This window comes from Crinia signifera, chromosome 4 (genome assembly GCF_055691185.1).
Source record: "Crinia signifera chromosome 4, ASM5569118v1, whole genome shotgun sequence".
NCBI lineage: Eukaryota > Metazoa > Chordata > Amphibia > Anura > Myobatrachidae > Crinia > Crinia signifera.
The window spans coordinates 134,257,226-134,279,840 of NC_139220.1; the positions used below are offsets into that span (position 1 = coordinate 134,257,226).

At 43.7% G+C, this 22,615-nt stretch overlaps 1 protein-coding gene across 1 annotated transcript in view; it reads right to left on the reverse strand.

Moving 5' to 3' along the window:
• Positions 1-307: 307 nt before the first annotated feature.
• The window catches only part of TSPAN8 (tetraspanin 8), a 34,335-nt gene continuing 12,027 nt past the window's right edge, over positions 308-22,615 (reverse strand). The window contains exons 2-8 of the mRNA XM_083179679.1: positions 21,678-21,740; positions 18,702-18,833; positions 16,726-16,800; positions 16,514-16,609; positions 6,156-6,284; positions 4,177-4,260; positions 308-517 (exon numbers count right to left, since the gene is read on the reverse strand). Coding sequence (XP_083035805.1) covers positions 464-517; positions 4,177-4,260; positions 6,156-6,284; positions 16,514-16,609; positions 16,726-16,800; positions 18,702-18,833; positions 21,678-21,740 — 633 coding nt within the window. The 3' untranslated portion in view covers positions 308-463. The remainder of the gene's footprint in view (positions 518-4,176; positions 4,261-6,155; positions 6,285-16,513; positions 16,610-16,725; positions 16,801-18,701; positions 18,834-21,677; positions 21,741-22,615) is intronic.

Here is a 22,615-nt window from a genome sequence, read left to right on the forward strand (position 1 = left end):
CATGGTATTTATTACTATTGAGCTGTGTGGTAACCAGCCCACAGAGTGTATATTTTCGGTACGAGTAATTGTCTTGTTGTATCGTGGATCTTTTGCTGTGTGTGATCCAATAAAATAATCTATTAATGCACCATGAAGCGCCCTCTCTCATTCCACTTTCCATATATATATATATGTATATTATTTGGTCATAATGTCGACAACCACAATGTCAACAAGCAATTTTAACTAACATTTCTACAATCGACATTTGGACTATAAAGAGAAAAGTCAACATTTTAAATGCAAGTGCATTTTGAAGCTGGTGTCAACAATAGTAAATGTGGACATATTGACTGCATAACTACATCACATCTTACTACAGCATATTGGATTAAACAATTTTATAAAAGAGCCAAAGGGAGTGCATTTGCTGAAGTAATTTCTGGGCTATTCCATTGGATTTCTGTGGATACTTTTTATCTCATTTGGAGCCTATCTGGCAATACAATGTCATGGAAAAACCGAGGCCGAAAAGCTGTAAAGAGATAAAAAAAATGATAGCTTTATTAATACATCATTTTTAGATGAATAATACACACATTAGAACTTAAATAATTATATATATAATCTCAATGTAATCTCATGTATAGGGATTGTAGTCTTAAAATGTAGGCGTTTTTACTTTGCTTTTTAAAAAAGCACATTCTAAGTGGATTATTATTATTATTATTTTAACAAGGCTAGTAGAGTCTTCTAATCGTGGGCAAGATAGTATATAATATAGTGTATAAAAGGACTTTGGTCATTGCTGTATTTTATTGTATCTACAGTATATATACATGTATATATGTATGTGTGTGTAAGAATCTTGCAAAAACAGGCCGCTTTCATTTCCATGGACTGCTCCCCTTATCGCATCCAAGCTGCAGCAGAAGACAATGAATGGCCGCGAATTGCCGTGTGACGTAATCAACAAACAATTTTGGTTGGTGCTACTAGGAGGGTTGTGTATATATCCTCTTGAAATAATGTTTCGTTTGGAAGGACATACCATCTGAGCCGGTTCAGCAGGGGGGCATGTAAGTAGGAAGAAGACACTTAAAAGACCTTATTCAGGTCCATTTGCAAGGTCCCCTCGTTCGAACGGGGGCAGATGTTTTTTCAATGCGCATTTTTGCGCATGTGCATGAGCTTGTTGTGTACAGCCATGGCGAACTGATTGTTCATCAGGAGCACTAAAGCAACCTTGCGGGGGGTGGAGAGGGGCATGGGTGGCAGGCTGCCTCATCACCATATGGGAACGCCCAGCATTTCATGGACGTTCTCATGGTATCGAGGCATGACGGGCAGGCGGGGGAGGGCAGCTGACATCACTAGATGTCAGCTGCCTGCCTACCTGTACTTCCCCCCAAGCAGACATGCATCTGTAAGGTTGCTCTGAGGCAATCCTTACATATGCGTCAACCTTTGCCATCATTCCATGGTCGGCGACCACGGAATGATGGGGGAGGATCCCACCAGGCTGTGAATGGATGTTACTTTGTTACTTAGGTAGGAAAACTATAGCTGTCTGTCAGCAAACTAACTTTTATATCTCTCAAAGAGCTGTATACATTTTTTATTTTACAGGTGCCTTTTCCTATTCTTTTTTTTTCTTCTCTCTCCCCTTCCCCTTCATATAACACTCATTCACCAAGGGATGGTCGAAATACCGAAGCTGCAATCCCGACCGCCGCAATGCCAGCATTTTGTCACTCTATGGGTGCCCACGACACCCACAGAGGGAGAATAAAATAGTGTGCCGAGCGTAGTGAGGCAACGGGCCCACTGTGTGGCGAGCGCAGCAAGCCTTCAGGGGGGCGATCCACGCCCCCCCTTGTCGGCATTGCGGCAGTCAGGATTCTGGTGTAGGTATTTCGATTGTTGGGATTCTGACCACTGGGTTTCATACTGGTCCCTTCACCAATACTATACTTACTAAAAAATATTATTCTCCGGTTCCATGACAGCACTAGGCAATGGCATTTTCTTTTCTGTATTTCTGTCGGTTCTTGTGTAGTTTCACGCTCGCCAAACTATCTAAAATTAAGTAACTTAACTCCATGCCAACGTGGATAGTTCATACCCCCACTATCCACGTTGGCATGGAGTTGATTTTAGATAGCGTGGCGAGCGTAGCGAGCCACTGATCCCGCAGCGTGGGCGAGTGAAGCGAGCCCCGCAAGGGGACTCAGACGCACGGCGCCATGCTGGCGCTGTGAAACTACACAAGTACCTTTCTGTCTTATGGTTTTTGTTAGAAAATAACTAAAGCGTATGGGCAGCCGAGGTATAGAGGAAGAAGGGGGTAGTTCAAACTATTTCAGGCTCCTCACACGACTAGGGTCACTAGCTCAATGTTTCAGTGCTTCAATGGAAGATTGCAGCAAGTATAAAAATACCACTTTGGTTTGTAAAATAGTAAAACTTAAAATAGCTCTTGGGGCTGGAAATGTTTTATTTGTCGGAGCAAATAATTTTCTTCCCAATAAAAGACTTGATTTTTCTACCTTCTCAAAGTAGACTTATCATGTACTTTGTTCAGGGCATATTTGCACCAGCTACTTGCACTTTAATAGAAAATCTAAGTTCTGCTGGCTCTTAGTCCAAAGTAATAACAAAAGTGTTTAAATAAAGAAGGGTCACAATAGTCCTGACCACCCCTCACTTTCATAATTAAATATGAATCAAAGACACTAAAAAGGCTAACAGTTCTATTTAATGAGAGGTATAGTATTATTGTTCATTTCTCCAAAAACATTTAGTGTTATAGTTGGACTTCTGTAACTTCTGCAATGTCTGTTGTTTGCTACCTGTATGTTTCATAATTATCCATTAGCAACCGTGATTTATTGTATGTGCCAATGATATAGGATCATTCACAACCTCAATTACCATAAAAATAACATACAGTATGGCCTTTTTTCTTTTTAAGTGAAGGTTGCATAGCTGGAGACGCATAGCTCAGCCCTGATTGGCTGAAAGCGTCTCCATTGAGACGCATTGAGCCAAGGACGCTAGCAGCCGCTATAGCACAGGAACAGCGCTATAGAAGCGGTTACCAGCGCCGCAGGAAGCCAGCTCACCCCACTGTCAGTGCGGGGTGAGCTGGCTGTGGAAAAGGGAGGCAGCGCTGCACCCTGGTGCGGTAAGTATGTTGGTGTAAAAGGGAGGTGTGTGTGTAATAAAGTTGTACTTTTCTGTGTGTGTTTTATTTTAACATTCTTTTTACAGGTGGACTACAAGTCCCAGTGGGCCCATTAATGCTCCGCATGCTGGGACTTGTGGTTTGCCAAGTCTCAGCATGCGGGAGAGGCCTACTGGTACCTGTAGTTCACCTCAATTAAGCAATGTTATGTATAAATGATTTAACCCTATCAGGCCGGTGTCCAAAGGCCAGGGACACCGGTGACAGCCCCGGGCTTCAGCCCTGGACGGGTGAAGCCTGTGGAAGGACCCCTTTATTGGGGGGGTCCCCACTCCTCCAGGTACCCCGTCCAAGGCTGACCAGCCACGGTGCTCATGGTATGGCCGGGGGACCTTATGTAAAAAGTGTCCCCCCGGCTGTGGCATGACACCGCGGGCTGTTGGAGCCCGGTGCTGGTTTCAAAGTACGGGGGACCCCCACATATTTTGTCCTGTGTATTTTTGGAATCAGGACTGGTCCAAGAGTCCGGGGCTGGTTTCAGAAATACGGGGGACCCCTACACTTTTTGTCCCCCCGTATTTTTGGAACCAGGTCTGGCTCAATGAGCCTGGGGCTGGTTATGCTCAGGAGGGGGGACCCCACGCCATTTTTTTTACACAAAATCGCACATTTTCATGATTAAAAAATCGCACATTTTCATGACTAAAAATCGCACATTTTCATGACTAAAAATTGCTCAAAATCGCATGTGAATTGAAATCGCAAGCCAAAAATCGCACCCTATTGCATTTGCGAATTTAACAGAAAATGTGCGATTTTTGCACATGCAATTTGATTAGATTTTTAAAGATGACCAAAAATCGCACTCTATTACATTTCGCCCAGTAACTTTGAAATACAATGAATTGTGTACACAACTCTTAAATGTTTTAGCACTATCTAGACACTGGAAATAAATGGATATGAGTTAATTGATAGTTTTAAAAGATTAAATCCTAAAATAGTACCTCCACCACTGCCAGTCCAAAGGCAATCCCAATAATGATTAGAAGATGGTTTTTAAAGTAATCCACGATGACAGACATACATGTCTGTGGGAGAAAATGCATACAGAGGATTAGATTCTACACAAATTTGTTACTTTTTTTAAGTTGGTTATTTTAAATAGCAATTCTCTAAAAACAAGGTTCATTTATGCATGCAGTATTTCTGCAACCAATGTTTTCTGAAAACCAGTTAAAATATCAACAATGTTTCCGTGATGTTCATTTGCTTAAGATATTTGCTTTAATAGATATAACATAATTGATCAAAGTTTGCGCTTTTTATTAAATTCATCATTGTATATTATAGTTTTGATATGGTAGCACACTGCTGTTGCTTATGTTAGTATCAAGTTTCAATTACATTCAATACTGGACAAATCTTAAGAATCGGTAGTCATGGTGAGAAAACTATGGGGAAGTTTTAAAGGTTACAGACACCTGGTGGTGACAAATTGATTCCTTGGCAGTAGCGAGGGTGGTACAGCCAGTGCAGTTGTCCAGGCTGTGATGTTCTGTGAACTGCATGACCACTGCCCCAAACCTACAATGGCACTACCTGCCCTCTTGCCTATGCCATGTATTGCCATAGCTGCTGCTGGGGGCAATAACACCACCACCCTCGAATTTAGAATGTTTTTTTGTCCCTCCCCACTAAACATTTTGTGGGGGTGGCCTAATCGTGGGAGGTGACCATGCCTCCTGCGGTTAGACCACACCCCCAACATTTTACTTGGGCCTGGCATACTCTACTTATTTTGTTTATGGACATCAGAACATCTGCCTCTTTATAAACAGCTTCACTTGTAGGAAGCAGTGGCTTAACTACTGTAAGGCAGCCCCAGCTGGCACTTGGGGGAGCAAGCCACAGTGGGGTCTATGTGGGCGCCAGCACCCGCTGGATGAACTAACATGCTGCTGCCTGCCACTGCCCACTGGCTGAGCACTCGAGGCGAGTCAGCCGCCGCGCGGGTGCGGCCATGGCAGAGACGACAAATCCCCCCCACTGATTCAATTGACTATACACAGAGCCGGCACAGGCTTCTGTGTACAGGATGGCCGTGCTGGGGCGGCCTGGGATGCGTCGGAGCCAGGTGAAGCAGCAATGTCTGCTGGTTTCTCTTCCTCTATCCTGCTTCAGCCTCTCCTTTATGCGTGTGACGTCATCACATCACACGCTGGGGAAACACACTGGAGAGGAGCCCGGGGGGCACAAACTTTTTGGCAGGGGGGAGCAAAATTTATAGTTACGCCACTGGTAGGGAGGCTACCAGTACTCAAGTCCAAGGTGCTAAAATGTCTAAATGTGACTTAATAGTCCCATACCAAGATTTAAATGGTCATTAGTGGCAGTGTGAGACACCCTGAATCAATTACAAGTAGTTAGAGCAATCAGAAGTGTAGAGCACACCATGCAAGATCCTATTCCAGGAAGCGAGCTAGCGACTCAGTGATATAGGCAGTTTGCATTCTCCGGGTTCACAGAGAGGAAAGTAAATGTCTCATCATCATAGAGGTCCCGTCGTTGCACACTGCCGGTTAAACTTCATCTTTTGGCATCTAAAGCTGCAGTGAGCCCCTCCCCCTTTTTATAACATCTTTCTGGTTTGTAATTACGGACCTAAGAAAAAAAAGGTGTGTCTTATTGTGTCAAGAATAGTGGCAAGAATAAGGCCCGATACATCTGTAGATCGCTTAGAAAAAGTCCCTACATCGCTTCATGTTTAGGGGCCATAGTGAGAGAACACTGGCCCTGACAGATCGGTCAGCACACAGTGCTGAAACATCGCTGTGAGCTGAGCAATCTTGCTGAGAGCTCTGAGCGATCTAGCATCGCTCAGAAAGCTCAGCAAATCTCCCCGTGTGTAAAAACATGAATTAAGGCCTATAAACTAAAGTGATGTAAAGTAATGTTAAACCTTTAGTTCATTTCATGTGCTTACCTGTTTATAGTAATTATTATTGCCACAGACATTCGGATCCTGTTGTTGAGTGCACTGACAAGAAGCTGGTGGACTCTGTGTACCCTTTTGCCAGTCTAAATAACCGTTAACAAGGCCACAGCACTTGTTCTGAACAGAGAGGGAGACAATAAGGGTCACAAAAAAAAAATCACAAATATTTTGATACAGAACATAAAACAACAATATGATAGGCTTATGCATGAGATGTGTCTCACCAGCTACTATAACTGGTCAATATAAAAGTATCACATAGCAAAAAGTCTGTGCACTGGGATCACCGTTTCTATATAGGAACTTGCTACAATGACATTTACAATATGGCTACTAAAGAGTTAAGCTGGGCGCACCCTAGACATTTTAAACAATATTGCTGATTGTAATGACAACTTCGTTACATTGTCCATTGTGTACGCACTATGGGCCTGATTCAGGCTTCACTGTAGTTTTGAAACTTCGCAAAATGGCAAATTACCTCTCTAGACTGCAGGCCAAGGCAGCCCCACTCGCCGTGTCTCTCCCCACAATATTTTACGGTACACTAAGTGTGAGTTCATTGCTTCACAGCAAAGCAAATATATGTACAGATGGAGCATTCTTCAGCTAGCCTTCTCTGGATAGCAATGCTGAGAAAGCCGCTCAAACTTGCTGTTTTGAGTGCCTTTCAGCTCAAAGTCGCATAGTGTGTATGGGCCTTAAGGGATTAGCAAAGGATTAAGTTCGACAGTTTTGGCTCACTTAATCCTATAAAATGGCTAAATGAGGTTGATCTCTGTCTGTAGGACCCACCAATGAATGATGATTCATGATGCAGATGGCTATCTCGTACACACAGAGAACTTTTAACAGGATTTTTTGACTAGATAATCAAAATCTCCTAGAAGGTTAGCCAAAATCTTCCCAAAATTAGTTATTCAAAATTGCTTAGTCAAAATTGCCCATTAGTCAAAATCTCCCCGTGTGTACACCCTTTAACCTTGATCCACCGGCCATTGTCACCCCTTGATTTTAAGGCATCAAATTCCAATTTGCTCCTGGGGCGACTGAGATGAATTTACTCCCCTGCTAGATACTGTATCCAGTGGCGTAACTATAGAGGGTGCAGGGGATGCAATTGCTATGGGGCCCGGGGCTTGGGGGGGCCCTGGGCCCCAGCAGGCTATCCCCTGCACCCCCTTGATCTTCTTTTCACTAGTTCATTTTAATATTGCAGCGCGGGCAGTTGCCACGCTGCCCTCTTGTACGTAATTCAAAGGGGCCGGGCAGCAGTGGAGCTCAGAGCCAAGAAGCAATATATCTTGGCTCTGTCCAAGGAGTAGTGGAACTTGGCACCGCCCGGGCAGCAGTGGAGCCCGGCGCTGCCTGTGACTTGGGAGTAGTAAAGGTCGCCTCCCGTGGAGCAGTATAGAACGGCACCTCCCGGGGAGCAGTAAAGCTCAGCTCAGTGTCACGGAGGGGAGCAGAGGACCGCGGTGCTGTGGAAATGGTACAGCCCAGCACAGATGAGCAGGAGAGCCCAGCAGTGAAAGGAGCAGCTGGTGAGTGCATTTGCAGACCTGCCACTGCCAGGGGGAAGCCTTTCAAAACCTGCCCCCCCCTTTTTCCCCTCCATGTTCTATCTCCCCCACCCCCTGCTCTCCTCCCCCCGTCCCCTCTTTCTCTCAACCCTCTCTCACTCCTCCACTGTCTCACATCTCTTTTTCTCTCTCTGCCCCTTGTCTCTTTCACCTCGATCTCTCTTCTACCCACATATTTTCCCTCTCCATTCCTCCCTCTCAGTCTCACTCTTTCTTTCTCCCCCCTATCTATTAGAGATGTGCGGGCTTGGATTTCAGAGATCCAAACCCCCACGGAGGTCATCATTCCGAGCCCGATTCCGAGCAGCGCTCGGAGATTCCCGCCTGACTCGGGTCCATCCGCGTGATTAGAACGTCATCTCCCGATGCCGGATTTCGCGAGGCTTTATAAGCGCCTGCCGTGCCCGCCATCTTCACTCCAGTCAAGTAGTGGGTTGGGAGAGGGTGTGTTGGTGCTGCTGCTGGGGCTTAAACTTGAGCTTGACCTTGAGCTTGAGCGCAATATTTTTCAATCGCTGGTGCTGTCTCTCAGTGCTGCTGTGTAGTCTAACTGTGTACTTGTAGTACTACTGTCTCCTCTGTGCGGTCTACCTCTGGTGTGCTGTGCTGTAATTAATTATGTTATTCGCTGGGGCTGTCTCCCTCAGTGCTGCTGTGTACTCTGTTCTCCTCTCTGCTTAGGAGAACAGTCTAACTGTGTACCTGTAGTACTACTGTCTCCTCTGTGCTGGGGCCTACCTCTGGTGCTGTGCTGTGCCTGTAATATTATATTATATATTAATAATTAATTAATTATATTATATATATATATAGTCCACTGGTGCTGCCTGCACTGAATCTGCCAGTATTATTAAGTTACTCAGTCCACTGTTGCCACTGGGAGTGCTTCTGCCTACCTAGTGTACCTACCTAGTACATACTAGGCTGCTATACCTAATTTAATTCAAAAATAATACTTGTGCTGTGTGGGACTGTAAAAAATAATTCCATGCTGCTGGTGCACTGACGTGTGCCACTGAGTGCCACTGCCAAGCAGTACCTAATATAAAATTAATTATTATATAAATTCTGCTGGTGCACTGCATAAAGCTACTGGTGGTGTGTAATATAACTACCTTTTGAGGTGACCACTGGCAGTGATACTGCCTGCCTGCCTGCCTACCTACCTAGTAGTTTATTTTCTCTACCTACTAGGCTGCTATATTATTAATAATTAATTGAATTATATATAGTCCACTGGTGCTGCCTGCACTGAATACTGTGAATAGAGGTTGCCAGTATTATTTACTCAGTCCACTGTTGCCACTGGCAGTGCTACTGCCTAGTGTACCTACCTAGTAGTACAACTACATACTAGGCTGCTATATCTAATTTAATAAAAAAATAATACTTGTGCTGTGTGGGACTGTAAAAAATAATTCCATGCTGCTGGTGCACTGACGTGTGCCACTGAGTGTCACTGCCAAGCAGTACCTAATAATAAAATTAATTATTATAAATTCTGCTGGTGCACATACTAGTATTGCCAGAGGTGCAAGTATGGCGGTACGGGGTGGTACGACGTACCGGTAAAAGATATATTGCCGGTACCCCGTACCGCCATAAAAAATAGCCAAATATACCTGCAATGCGCATGCGCGCATATGGAAGTGGCGGGGGCGTGGCCTCCGCCGCCCCGCCACAGCTGATTGCCTTCGGAGGGGAGGGGAGGGGAGCGCAACGCGCGTCTCTCCTCCCCCCCCCCCCCTGTGTCACTAGTTAATACTGTCAGCCAATCAGTGCTTGCGGGCTGGCAGCCAATCAGGAGCCAGCCCGCGAGATAGACCTGGTAGGGCAGGAGAGACGCGAGATGCATTCCCCTCCCCAGAAACATGCAGGGGGACTGGAGGAGGACCGGACAGGACACAGGACCTGACAGTGAGTTGCTCACTGTACTGCAACTGTTTTGTGGCACTGGGGGCATATCTGGCACTGGGGGCGTATGTGTGGCACTGTGGGGGGATATTATATCAGGCACTGTGGGGGCATGTGTGGCACTGTGGGGGCATATATCTGGCACTGGGGGCATATGTGTGGCACTGTGGGGGCATATGATATCTGGCACCTCGGGCATGTGTGGCACTGTGGGGGCATATGATATCTGGCACTGGGGGCATATCTGGCACTGTGGGGGCATATTAGTAATGGGCATCAGGTGTGCGGTGCAATGAGCATTATGGCATGGGTCATATGTATTGGGTGTGTGATGCGTAACAGGCATTACTGTGTAAATTTTGGCCGTATGCCTTCGGCGTGCAATAATCCAGACACTCCCCCTTGTGTCATATGACCATGCCCATTTTTCGACAGTACCACGAAGTCATTTTTCCTACTTGCACCACTGAGTATTGCTGACGCATCTACCTGTCTTGTGCCTAGTACTGCCGTATTTACCTGTCTGGTGCCTAGTACTGCCGTATCTACCTGTCTGGTTTGGGGCCCACTGCCTAATACTGTCGTATCTACTGTCTGGTGCCTAGTACTGCCGTATCTACCTGTCTGGTCTGGGGCCCACTGCCTAATACTGTCATATCTATTGTCTGGTGTCTAGTACTGCCGTATCTAGCTGTCTGGTGCCTAGTACTGCCGTATCTACCTGTCTGGTCTGGGGCCCACTGCCTAGTACTGCCGTATCTACCTCTGCAGTGTCACTCTTACATGAGCCACGTGTTTGTGCCGCACACTTGTGTGGCTTAGCATAGTTATCCAGCTACCTCGGTGCAACCTTTGGCCCTAAAAACAATATTGTGAGGTGTTCAGAATTGACGGGAAATGAGTGGAAATTAATGTTATTGAGGTTAATATAGAGTAGGAGCAAAAAAAATAAAAATTATGCGATTTTAGCAGTTTTTATGCTTTTTTAACAAAAAAATCAGAACCCAAAACCCAAGAAATCCAAACACAAAACACTTAGGAGGTGTTTTGCCAAAACCCATTAGAACCTAAACCTCAAGGTAATCAGAACCCAAAACCCAAAACCCGAAAAGTGGCCGGTGCACATCCCTACTATCTATACACTTGGCTCTGTATCTCTCTCTCTCTACCTGACACCCTCTCCCCCTGTCTCTCCTCCTTTCTCTCCCTGACACTCTAACTCTTTTCTTCCTCTCTCCCTCTCCCCTGCTCACACTCCTCCCTTTCTGTACTCTTTCTTTCCTGGCACCCTTTACCTCTCCCTCTACCCACTCTTTCTTCTGACACCCCCCGAGTGGCATTGTAGGGACAATGGAGGGGGGGCCCTTCCAGGATTTTGCTATGGGGCCCACGAGGTTGTAGTTACGCCTCTGACTGTATCTATAGACAGAAACCCATTCTCAGCTATAGGAGAAGAGGAGAATTAAATGGTTTTGTACCTATAGGGGTGTAACATGGAGAACTTTTAATTGGAGATTTTGACTAGATAGTCAAAATCTCCTAAAAGGTTATCCAAAATCTCCCTATTTTTCTCCTGCTTAGTTAATACTGTCTAGCAGAAATTGCTTAGTATAGATAGACTGTGCAGGCAAGGCAATTTTGACTAGATCATAGACTATCATTGCTAAGACAAAATCACTTAGTCAAAATCTCCAGTGCATCTAGCCAAAATCCCTCCCAAAATTGCTTAGTCAAAATTGCTTAAAGGTGGTGTTTCAATTTTTTTCAAGCTATATTGCTAGATGTCAAATTGTGAGTACTGTATAACATTTAAATTACCAGAGTTGTCATCAATGTAAACTGCATATTTCTTATTTTTTGTATTGACTGTACTGAAAAACCGCAATCCCATGAAAATGTTTGCGTATATGATTTTTGCATTTTTTAAATGTTTGCGTATATGAAAAATAGTTTTTTTTAACAAATATCAGATAATTGGTACTTTACCTTTTATCTGTAAGATGCTTTTAATGGTTTAGTTTTTTCATTGCAAACATATGAAATAACGGGATGCAGTTAAAATCCCGGCGTTCAGAATCCCGACGCCGGAATCCCGACCGCCGAAATCCCAACCGCCGAAATCCCAACCGCCGAAATCCCAACCGCCGAAATCCTGACACATTCTCCCTCCGTGGGTGTCCACGACACCCCTGGAGGGAGAATAAATTAGTGTGCCGAGCGTAGCGAGGCACCGAGCCCGCAAGGGGGGGCGATCCACGTCCCCCCTTGTCGGCATTTCGGCTGTCGGGATTCCAGCGTCGGGATTCTGAACGCCGGGATCCCGACCGCCGGGATTCAGTACTGAATCCGAAATAACATTTAATTTAGTAGACAGAGACACTCAGGAATGACTTCTTGCCACCATGGGGGGTTATTCTGATTGGTTTGCAAAAGCAAACCCCTTCTTTAATGGACAAAACCATGTGCACTGCAGGTGGGGCAGATGTTACATGTGCAGAGAGTTACATTTGAGTGGGGTGTGTTCAAACTGAAATCTAAATTACAGTGTAAAAATAAAGCAGCCAGTATTTACTCTGCACAGAAAAAAAATAACTCACCCAAATGCAACTCTCTCTGCACATGTTACATCTGTCCCACCTGTAGCGCAGCATGGTTTTGTCCATTAAAGAAGGAGTTTGCTTTTGCAAACCAGAATCACCCCCATGTTCATTCACTGCACAATCCCTACAGCCAGTTCTTTCTCTGGAATTTGGAGGACTCTGACTGAGTACATACTGTATGACCCTCTTATTAATTTGCTCTTGGAAATTGTGCAACTACAATATAAAACTCTCCCACATATACCTAGGTTTTACAGCGTCAAGGCAATAAAAATTGGTCCATATTAAATGGCTACAAAACTTGTGTGAATGGAGATTTGAGACTGTCCTCGTTCCCTGCATAAGGGGTGCATATAAAATCTATTTAATTTCTGAAAGCTATCATTTATAGTGTTCTCTTCTGCTTTAGGTTTTCTTTCTGTTTAACTGTCTATCATCATAGCCTTAAATTGAACAAGCATTTGGCTTTACTCCTGTTGAAAGCAAACAAGCAGAGATCTGCATGTCCTTTCCCCTGATACATTTTTGTTCACACCATAAATATTTACTTACGTTGGTAGTAAACAATATACAGCAAGACCAGCTAGACAAATCCGGTTCCATGAAACAAACAAGTGCTCCAACTAGGTAACTAGCTCTCAGCAAGGCTGCAATTAACCCAAAATTCTGTAAATTCACATGTAGTATATTGGTTTTTAACTTTTTTAGTGCTCTTAATGGGGCTGATTCCTTTTTCAAATTAAACCGACATATTTATGTACTGCACATGCTCAGATGCTGACTGCACATTCCTACAGACGATTAAAAGTCATGATGATATTATTATTGTTTTATTATATGGCACCACAATGGTTTCACAACTGAGTCCTAACAATACATACAGATGTAGCTGGATTCATCTTTGCAGGGGATGGCGACGCCAGCCGCCATCCCCTGCCCCGCGCCATCTGTATGCCGGAAGGGGACGCGTGCGCACGAGGTGCGCGCACGTCCCCTTCCGACGGTGCTGCCCTCGGTCGCCCGGTGCCCACACCGGGCGACCGCACCCCCGCAGTGTCCTCGAGTCCCCCCCAGCCCCCTCGAGCGGGAGGCGGACAGTATTGCGTCCGCCTCGTCGTCCCGCCGCCCGGATACTGAGACGCGCGTGCGTGGGGGACGCACGCTCGTCTCAGTCAGATGGAGCGCCGTGTTGCTGGCGGATCGCCAGCAACATGCTGCTGCAGGTTCGCCAGCAACAATAAGTCCGGCTCCATCTGTAAATGAGCAAAAAAACAAGAAAATAACTTGTGCAGAGAAAGTTACATTTGGGTGGGGTGTGTTCAAACTGAAATCTAAATTGCATTGTATAACTAAAGCAGCCAGTATTTACCCTGCACAGAAACAAAATAACTCACCCAAATCTAACTTGCTCTGCACATGTTACATTTGCCTTTCCTGCAGTGCAGCATGGTTGTGTCCAGTGATGGTTTTTACCTATGGACTGCAGGGCTGCAGCCCCCCCAGGTAAAATCCGCCACTGTCTCTGCCTAAAGTGAAGCCAGATGCAGTCTGGCTTCACTGTGACTGGCAGTGACTTTCTATTGGAAGTCTGACATGCCAGTCACTCAAGGCATCCCATCGGGAGGTGCTCCCTCCCTCTGGGATGCCTCTCTCTGCGCAAATGTGCAGCAGCCCCCAAAATGGGATCTGCGCATGCGCAGTATCGCGGACCATACTGCACATGCGCCAGACCCAGGAACCCGATCAAGCCTCCGGGGGCTGCTGCAAAGGCAGCCCCCGGAGGCTTGGGCCAGCGCATGCGCAGTATGTATGAAGTTACTGCGCATGTGTACAGGGGACAGGGGTGCGCGGCATCCGAGGACGACGGCAGTGGCTGGGGACGGTAGTGGCGGGAGGGCTGCATTGCGGCATCCCCGCTCCTCCATAAAGGTAAGAGTCGCCACTGGTTGTGTCCATTTGCTAAAAAATGTGCTTTGCTATCACATTGTAGAACCCCATTGGCGGATTCAGGGGGGCGCCCGGGCATGTATCCTCCTGCCATTTTGTAGCTGAGGATCAGGGCTTTCCAATGAGCCCAGCCCCGTGTCTCTAGTCCCCCGGGAACCGGAGATATCGCCTGGCAAAGCTGTAACGTTTTTCCCCCATAGGATATATGGGACCCGTTAATTCCAACCCCCACCTGGTTCCGATGGCTGCCAGTTCCCTCCCTGGCAACACAGAATGTGATTAATCTCATTCAATTCCAAATCGCTGGGCCTTCAATATGATATCAGGCTGGTCCATATAGGTCAATCGGTTTCAGAGATATTGCGTGTAAACCAATTTTTTTATTTTTGAAATGTAATTTCATGGCTGTTCATGTTCTTTGAGGGCAGATTACTCTGGAACCAAAAGTTCCAAAATCATTCAAAGCCCACTCAAAAGTTCTTCAATATGATACTTGTCTCATGTAAATGGGTCAGTTGGTTCCGAAGATATAGCCGGTTAAATGAGATAACTGGTTAAAGGGGGGAGGGGTGGTTTTCTCTCCCCCTCACACCAGAAAATACCGGGACTAGGCTGGTGTAAAAGGGGCCAACCTGGGAATTCATTTTCTGGTGTGAAAGGGGTATTATTTCAAATAGCCGGGACCTGCAGTGCTCTGAATACAGCCAGGCTCTGCCACTGTCAGTGGCTATCACTTCTGCCTGGCTGTGGCTGTCCCCCATTTACCATGAGCATATATTCCCCCTTGGCAATGAGCATGTAATCCCACATGGCAACATGCATGGAAACTCTAGCAATGAGCATGGAACCCTTGGCAATGAGCATGTAGATAAGCAGCAATTATGTAGCATAATTTTTAATAGGCATTATGGTGTTTGGCATAATACATAATGGACATTATGGCGTGTAATTTAGGACCTTATTCTAGTTCACTCTTTTCTGACAAAATCCGTGTGTTATTATGTGAATTTTGTCTCAATCCATGTGGCATTATGTGAATTTTGACACAATCCATGTGGGATTATTTGAATTTTGGCTCAATCCATGTGGCATTATGTGAATTTTGGCTCATTCCATTTGGCATCATGTGTAAGGGGCAAGTATAATGGGGTCTAGTATTTTGTTGTATAATGTATAATGTGTAGAAGTTGTACAGTATATGGTGTTGTACACTACACTCAAGGACACGCCCCCTGTTGAGTGGCCACACACCCTTTTGCGGAGCACGACTTCGGCGCGCGCACAACTACAGCCTTCACTTTTGTCTCCATGGTGGTCCTGCGTATTTCAAATGCCAGGGCCTATTTTTAATCCCATTCCCACCCTCTCTCTGCCGCTCTCTTAGCATGTACACTGGCACCACTAACACCGCCCTTCCCCCACCTAAACCCTCTTTTATCATGGTGCCCCCCTGTCATTTTATCCTGGATCAGCCCCTGTATAACCCCAATACTACATGTGCAGTAGTGCATTAGGGTGTGAGGTTGCGTTGTGATATCAGTGCTCCTTATTCTGAGGTGCAGAATGCCAGACCCAGCACTACAGGGAGAGACCGTGTGGAATGCGCTTTCCTCCTAACAGCATGCCATCTATGTGACTGCACTAGTCTTCTACTTGTGTTTGGTTTCATAGTCATCATAAGCAAACTTTAGGTGTGGGTGTATATATCCGTTAACCATCCAGATATACTCCTGGAAGTCACCCGTTACAGCCCATTTATACTCTTCAGTTTTATACATGGATGCCAGCAACATGACTGCAGTCAGAACACTGATGCTGGAATTCTGAAATGAGATCCCGGTTTACAGCACAGCTGACTGGGGTTACAGAGTAGGGGTAGGCGACCTGCTGAGAAGAGAAGTGAGCTCACTGATCACCAGACCCTTGGGTGCATGGAAGTATATATATATTTTTTTTACAGTGATCAGTTGTTTAGTAATATAGATCAAAAAGTTGATCACAGTGGCCAGCTCCCAGGTTTCATCTGCTTGTTTGAGCATGAAAGACGAATGGGAATGCGATCTGCTTTCTTGAAATATACAAATTAAATAGCTGGGAGTAGTTTTAAACTACTACAAAATGCCCCTTAATACATTCAGGTGATACTAAAATAATGTGAAAAGCATTTCTATATTATTGTACTTAAAAAAATTTTTTTATATAAATATGCATGGTAATCACTTCTGTAAAGGAAGGTTAATGCTGTGATGAAAAGACTATCATTGTTTCTGTTTATGCAGCTAATAAATAATTATTCCCTTACCTCTGTCTGGATGGTTTCTAAGGCATTTTGAAAGGCTACTGGTTGATCAGACAACGGTATAAGGTTTTTCAATGTTGAGTTAATATTTTCTTCAATCTTGAAAACAAAATCAAATATATATATATAAAATCTAAATTACAGCCTAATTCATGTTGCTTTAAACTTAGACTGGGTTGCAGCAGGTCAACAAGAGAGTATACAACGTACTGTACCTTGGGTTTATAGACGACTCCCAAAACTCCTGCTGTTATTTGAAGTGCCAGGATCAAAAACAGCCCAATAAAAAACTAGAAATAAGAAAGGATGTTTCAGATAAATAATTATACTATAAACACAAGAACATTTAATAAAAAAAAAACTCCATACTTCGTGTATGCATACCAAATTGCTTAAACGCCAGGCGCAAACTTAGTTCCCTCTATAGTGGGAGGGAAGGGAGCAGGCAGGGAGCTGGAGCAGGGGGAACACCCATTGTTTTATGGGAGTCCCCCTAAAAATGATGGGAGTTCCCCCGCGAATGCAGGAGTGTTGATGGCTGCTCGGGGCTGGTAGCTGATGTCACATGAAGTCCGCACCCACCCTGAATTCAGTGTATAATGGCTGCTAGAAAAGTTATTCCAGGCCGACTGTTCTTAGCGAAGACAGGAGAAATCATTCGATGGTGAGCGACCATCGAATGGTTTCTCCTTCTTGCAGCCACATGCTAGGGTGTGTGTTAGCGTAGACAGCCGTTCGCATGTTAGAGAGGGGAATTGTGCGGCGGGGGGGATTCGGTTGGACGGGGTTACACGCCGGTATTATCGCCCTATCCTGCCACTTACAAAGAAGGTGGACTGGAAGGGCCTCAGGCTGCACACCCTAACTATAGTATATATTATTTAAAGTACTACCTTGCTGAGACTTGTAGTGCCACACAAAAGAGAAAGAATGCAAGGTCACTATTTTATCATTAAGAAGTATAATTGTAATAAATTTTGCATTTAAATAGAGGGTTATTTTTTTTTATAATCTTGGCCAAAATTATGACCTTACCCATCACATGCAGGTGACCCTATCAAGGGTAATTCCCTAGTATCTCAGTGGTTTAAGCATATTGCATGGGATACCCCCAAACCAGTCCCAGCCAAACCACCATTTTCCTTTCCTTGACTTCTGCTTGTCCTGACTATTATTTTTTTTTATAAATACTGATATATGTTTGTTACGTTTTTCCTTGTTTGCTGAGCACCCTGAGCATAGTTTGTTACCATGACAATTCTGTTAGCCATCATCCCTGATTGTAGTAGTAGTTTGTTTATTCATAAGGCACCACAAAGTGTCTGCAGCGCTGTACATAGCAAACAAAAACAAATTACAAGGTAATGTACAGGGTGTGTTTTGAAGTAGGTGTCGAAATTGTAGAGGAGACTGAAGATGAAGTAGAGGAATGGAAGAACAGGGCAGGAGCACTGGTGAGGTAAAGAGGTAGGGTGAGTACGTGAGGAAGGAGGGGCCCGATTGTGATTTGGATCTGTTAAAATGAAAGCATTCATTATAATACTTCCTTTTAACTGCAGCTAAAGTAAATGGGTGATTAAGAGATTGTACCAACAGAAGTCATGTGATTTGTTTCATCACAATTTTTTAATATATGTTAACATATACTTTAATAATCTCTGTTCTTCCAGAAGATGCATCAATGACACAAAGGGGGGTATTCAATCACCGGCGACCACTGGGCCCTATTCAATGCTGTCTTCCCAGCATTGAACAGGGGAGCTCGGCAGAATGAGCCCGACTTCACAAGCAGAGAACGGCTGGGAAGTGACGAGCTCTCAGCCGCAGCTCGCCTCTTCCCGGCCGCAACTCGAGGCCACGCCCCTTCACATCCCACTGCAGGCGGGACATTGAATCCCGCTTGTGTGTTCTTGGTTGAGCAGACCGAGAACGTGACCCCCAGATTGAATACCCCCCAAAGGGTCTAACAGAGACAAGCCTCATAGAGGACAACAACTGTGGACTGTTGAAGACAGCAAGGTACAGCACCCATGAGAATTGAATGATGCACCCTAGTAAGTACAACCATATTAGTTTTCTAGCATGGACTTATTGAACTAAATGGACGCAAACACATATTTATGTTTGTTTAGGTTTGTGTCTGGAAGCGATGGGTGCAAAGATAAACTTCATAGTATAAATAAATACATACCAGAATGAGAAGGCAGCGACTTTCCCTTACAGCTCCACAGCATCCAAAAAACCCAAGCACCATAATTATGGATCCTACTGCTATCATAAGGTCAATTGCTGAAAGCATACCACTTCCTTGAAGATTCAGTTCCTAGAAGAAAGTATAGTAACAATTTTATATTATTATGCAAATAAGGAACATAACACACACAAAACCATACAACTTTCCTGTGATTTAAATTTTAAATTACAATTAATATTATTGCATGATTTACTCACTTGAATGTTTATTCAGAGAATAAATTAGGCTTACTTTTGTTATTTGGGAATACAAATAGAAACCAAATATTCTGGCAACACCCTTAATGATTATTAAAAGTTTTGTTATTTTTTGTATTGTCCATTGTATAACACAGAAAAACATAGTAATTCTATGCCAATAATACAAGTAAAAAAAAAAACCCACAAGGAATTAAAACATTTCTTGAAAAATAAACTGCATAAACAGAATTTATTTATGATAATATTACTATCTACATAAAAGATCTTGAGTCCTAAGATCTTGTGTGATCTTGTGTGATCAGTGCTGGCATTTGGTACTCTGCTCCTGCCCTCTGTCTCAGAGCTCCACAGCTGCTCCAGCATCCTCGGCAGTTGTCTGGGCTAGCATCCTTCATGCAAAGTTTCTTGCAAGCATTGGTGTATGGGAACCACATACTTATTCTGCATTAGCTGTCTAAATCACCACCATTGGAGACCAGTTTCTGGAATTCCCACATCCTCAACCAATCCATGGGGACCTGTCCTTATAAAATAGCTATCTAGTACACTAGGAAGCTGCAAAGGAACATCAAATAGTTTTCTTCATTGTGGCTCCAGGTCTTGCAGCGCCACTCTAGTTCTACTTTATTCTTTCTAGATTGACAATCCTGTAACTGTGCACTGCTGCAGTGTTCTAATGGATCCAGCTAGCTGCCAGCATGATTCCTGATTGGTGAACAAATTATTCCAGCCAGCTGTCAGTATCTGCTGGTGTGGTCCCAGTTCCAGGTTTACCTACTATACGAAATGGTACCAGAAAAGTATCTGTGCTACAGCTGGTCCTAGATTGGCACCTACACTAATGGACTGTTCCAGACCATTATCTCTGTTATACAGTAGCTGGTCCCAGCCTAGCACCTATGCTACTAACTGGTCCCAACCCCGTATCTGTGGTAGTAGCCATTTCCAGTCTAGCACCTACACTATTAGCCAGTCCCAGCCTTGCAGTTTCCCAAGCTAACCTAGCCCGGCACCTGATTCAAATATTGTAGATCCAATTCATCACCTCGTGCATTAAAGATACATTAAACTGCCAAGTTCTCTGCATTCTAATCCAGCTAAGCAAACTACAAAATTAAATCCGATAAACATAAGATTCACCAAATTTGACATCTCCTAAGCAACAAAACAATTCTTCCACTGAGGCAGATATCACAGAAAGCAAGGACTTTAAAGGAGAACAAATTGAAACATTTATGTTATAGAGTGATCTACAGTATTAATGCATTTAACCACTTAATTTGAAAATATTTTTTTCCCAAATATGTTCCCAAAATTCTTTCCCCTGGTGCAATTCTGGGCACAACACCATAAAAATGGTAATATTGAATTGAAAAAAGGTACAGAGAGTGTCAATTAAACTGATCAGGGGTCTAGAGCCCTTGAATTATGAGTAAAGGAAAGCCAGGTTGGATATGTTTACGCTGGAGAAAAAACATTTAAGAGGGAACATGATCAATATCTACAAATATGTCAGAGGTCACTCTAGGGAACAGTCAGGAGCTCTGTTTACTTTGAGGACTTTGCATAGGACATGAGGGCACCCACTGAGATTTCGTACCCTCCAAAGAAAGGGATACTTTACAGTCAAGACAGTTAAAATTTGGAATTCTCTGCCAGAAGTACTGTTGGAAGACTCAAATGCATTGAAGAGAGGGCTAGACAATTTTTTTTAGCAGAGGAAAACATACAGGGTTACAACCCCCAGGTAAAGTACATTAAGGGGACCGGTCAGTGTTACATTGGCTATAAGATAGGGGTCATCTAGCTAAAAATTACTCAGTTAAGTCGCTTATATTTAATATAGGTTGAACTCGACAGATAATTGTCTTTTTTCAAACTCAGAAAATATGTAACTATGTAACACTGGTATTGAAGAAAGCACTCGCCACATATTTAATAGTATTCAAAAAGTAGTTTATTCCTCAAACAGCCATAATAGAGAAGTGTGGTGAATGTTTCAACCTGGGCTAGGATGTTTTTCAAGACAAAGGGCCTTATTTTGGTTCATTCTTTCTGACAAAATCCTTCTTAGATGGGCAAAACCATGTGCACTGCAGGTGGGGCAGATGTAACATGTGCAGAGAGAATTAGATTTGGGTGGGGTTTTACTTCAAAGTGAGATCTATATCGCAGTGTAAAAATAAAGCAGTCAGTATTTTCCCTGCACAGAAACAAAATTACTCACCCAAATCTAATTCTCTCTGCACATGTTACATCTGCCCCCCCCCCCTGCAGTGCACATGGTTTTGTCAATCTAAGAAGGATTTTGTCAGAAAGAATGAACCAAAATAAGGCCCAAAGTAACAGGAATCCTACCACCAAGCAATATTAAGAAATTTGACCCCAGGGCAGCTATTTATAGCAATTATTGGTATATGGACACATCTCCAGTAATTGGTGTCCAAAACCGGAATTGTAGCTAAACTATTTACGCCTTATATAAAGCTCTATACATAGCATGATCTGGTAGACAAATGCAAAAATATCATTCAAATACCAATAAACTTGTCTTAAATTGTACTAACTAGTATGTGCCGCACATTCCAAAAAGATCCTAGCCTGTAAGGAATTACTTATTGAATCATTTTAAAGATGTAGTGAGATCTCTTTCAGAAATAATAATAAGATTATATTGTAATAAAATACAAAAAATATTAAACATATCACTTACCTGCTGAGCATCTTTACTAACACGAAGATATATGGAGACACCTAAAATGACACAGCCACATACCTGCAAAATAAATATAAAACATTGATATTAAAGTATTAATACAAAAATTAATATATATATATATAAATAACCTATTTTTCACAGCTTATTTTAATCATTTCCCTGTGTGTTGGTTATTACTGACCTTTAAAAGCATAGTCTGCTGTGAGCATTAGACCAGATAACATGCCTGGAATCAAACATTAATGTGATAGCTATGTTTATTGTAATCATTTTGAGCAATGGTGTTAGGACCTGCAGAAAAGTGGGGTCCCGTGAAGGGGGGCTTAAATGCATTGATCAATACATGAACTAAATCTCCACTATTTGTTAAAATCAGTTAAATTAGTGAGTGCAGAACCCCTACAATTTCTGTTTAAACAATGTGGTCACAAGCCATAGGGCACCCCAAAACTAGGAAAGGTGAGTGCCGATGTTTATTGTATATATATATATATATATATATATATATATATATATATATATACAATACGATGAGGCCGGCACTCAGGTCTTAGGAGTGGATGCCAATGGTTACTTGCTCCGGTGCCCTCTCACGAGAGGGGATGGATCCTCAGGATATATGCAGCAGTAATAAGTGGCACTCGGAGGCTGATGTAAATGGTGAAACAACAGGAACTTTATTCCCTGTGCAGAAGTGAAAACGTTTCGGAGCTCGGGGGCCCCGTCGTCAGTTCAGCGAATGCATTCCCTGAACTGACGACGGGGCCCCCCGAGCTCCGAAACGTTTTCACTTCTGCACCAGGAATAAAGTTCCTGTTGTTTCACCATTTACATCAGCCTCCGAGTGCCGCTTATTACTGCTGTATATATATATATATATATATATATATATATATATACAGTACTATTTTTCTGGAAAAATAGGTCCAGGA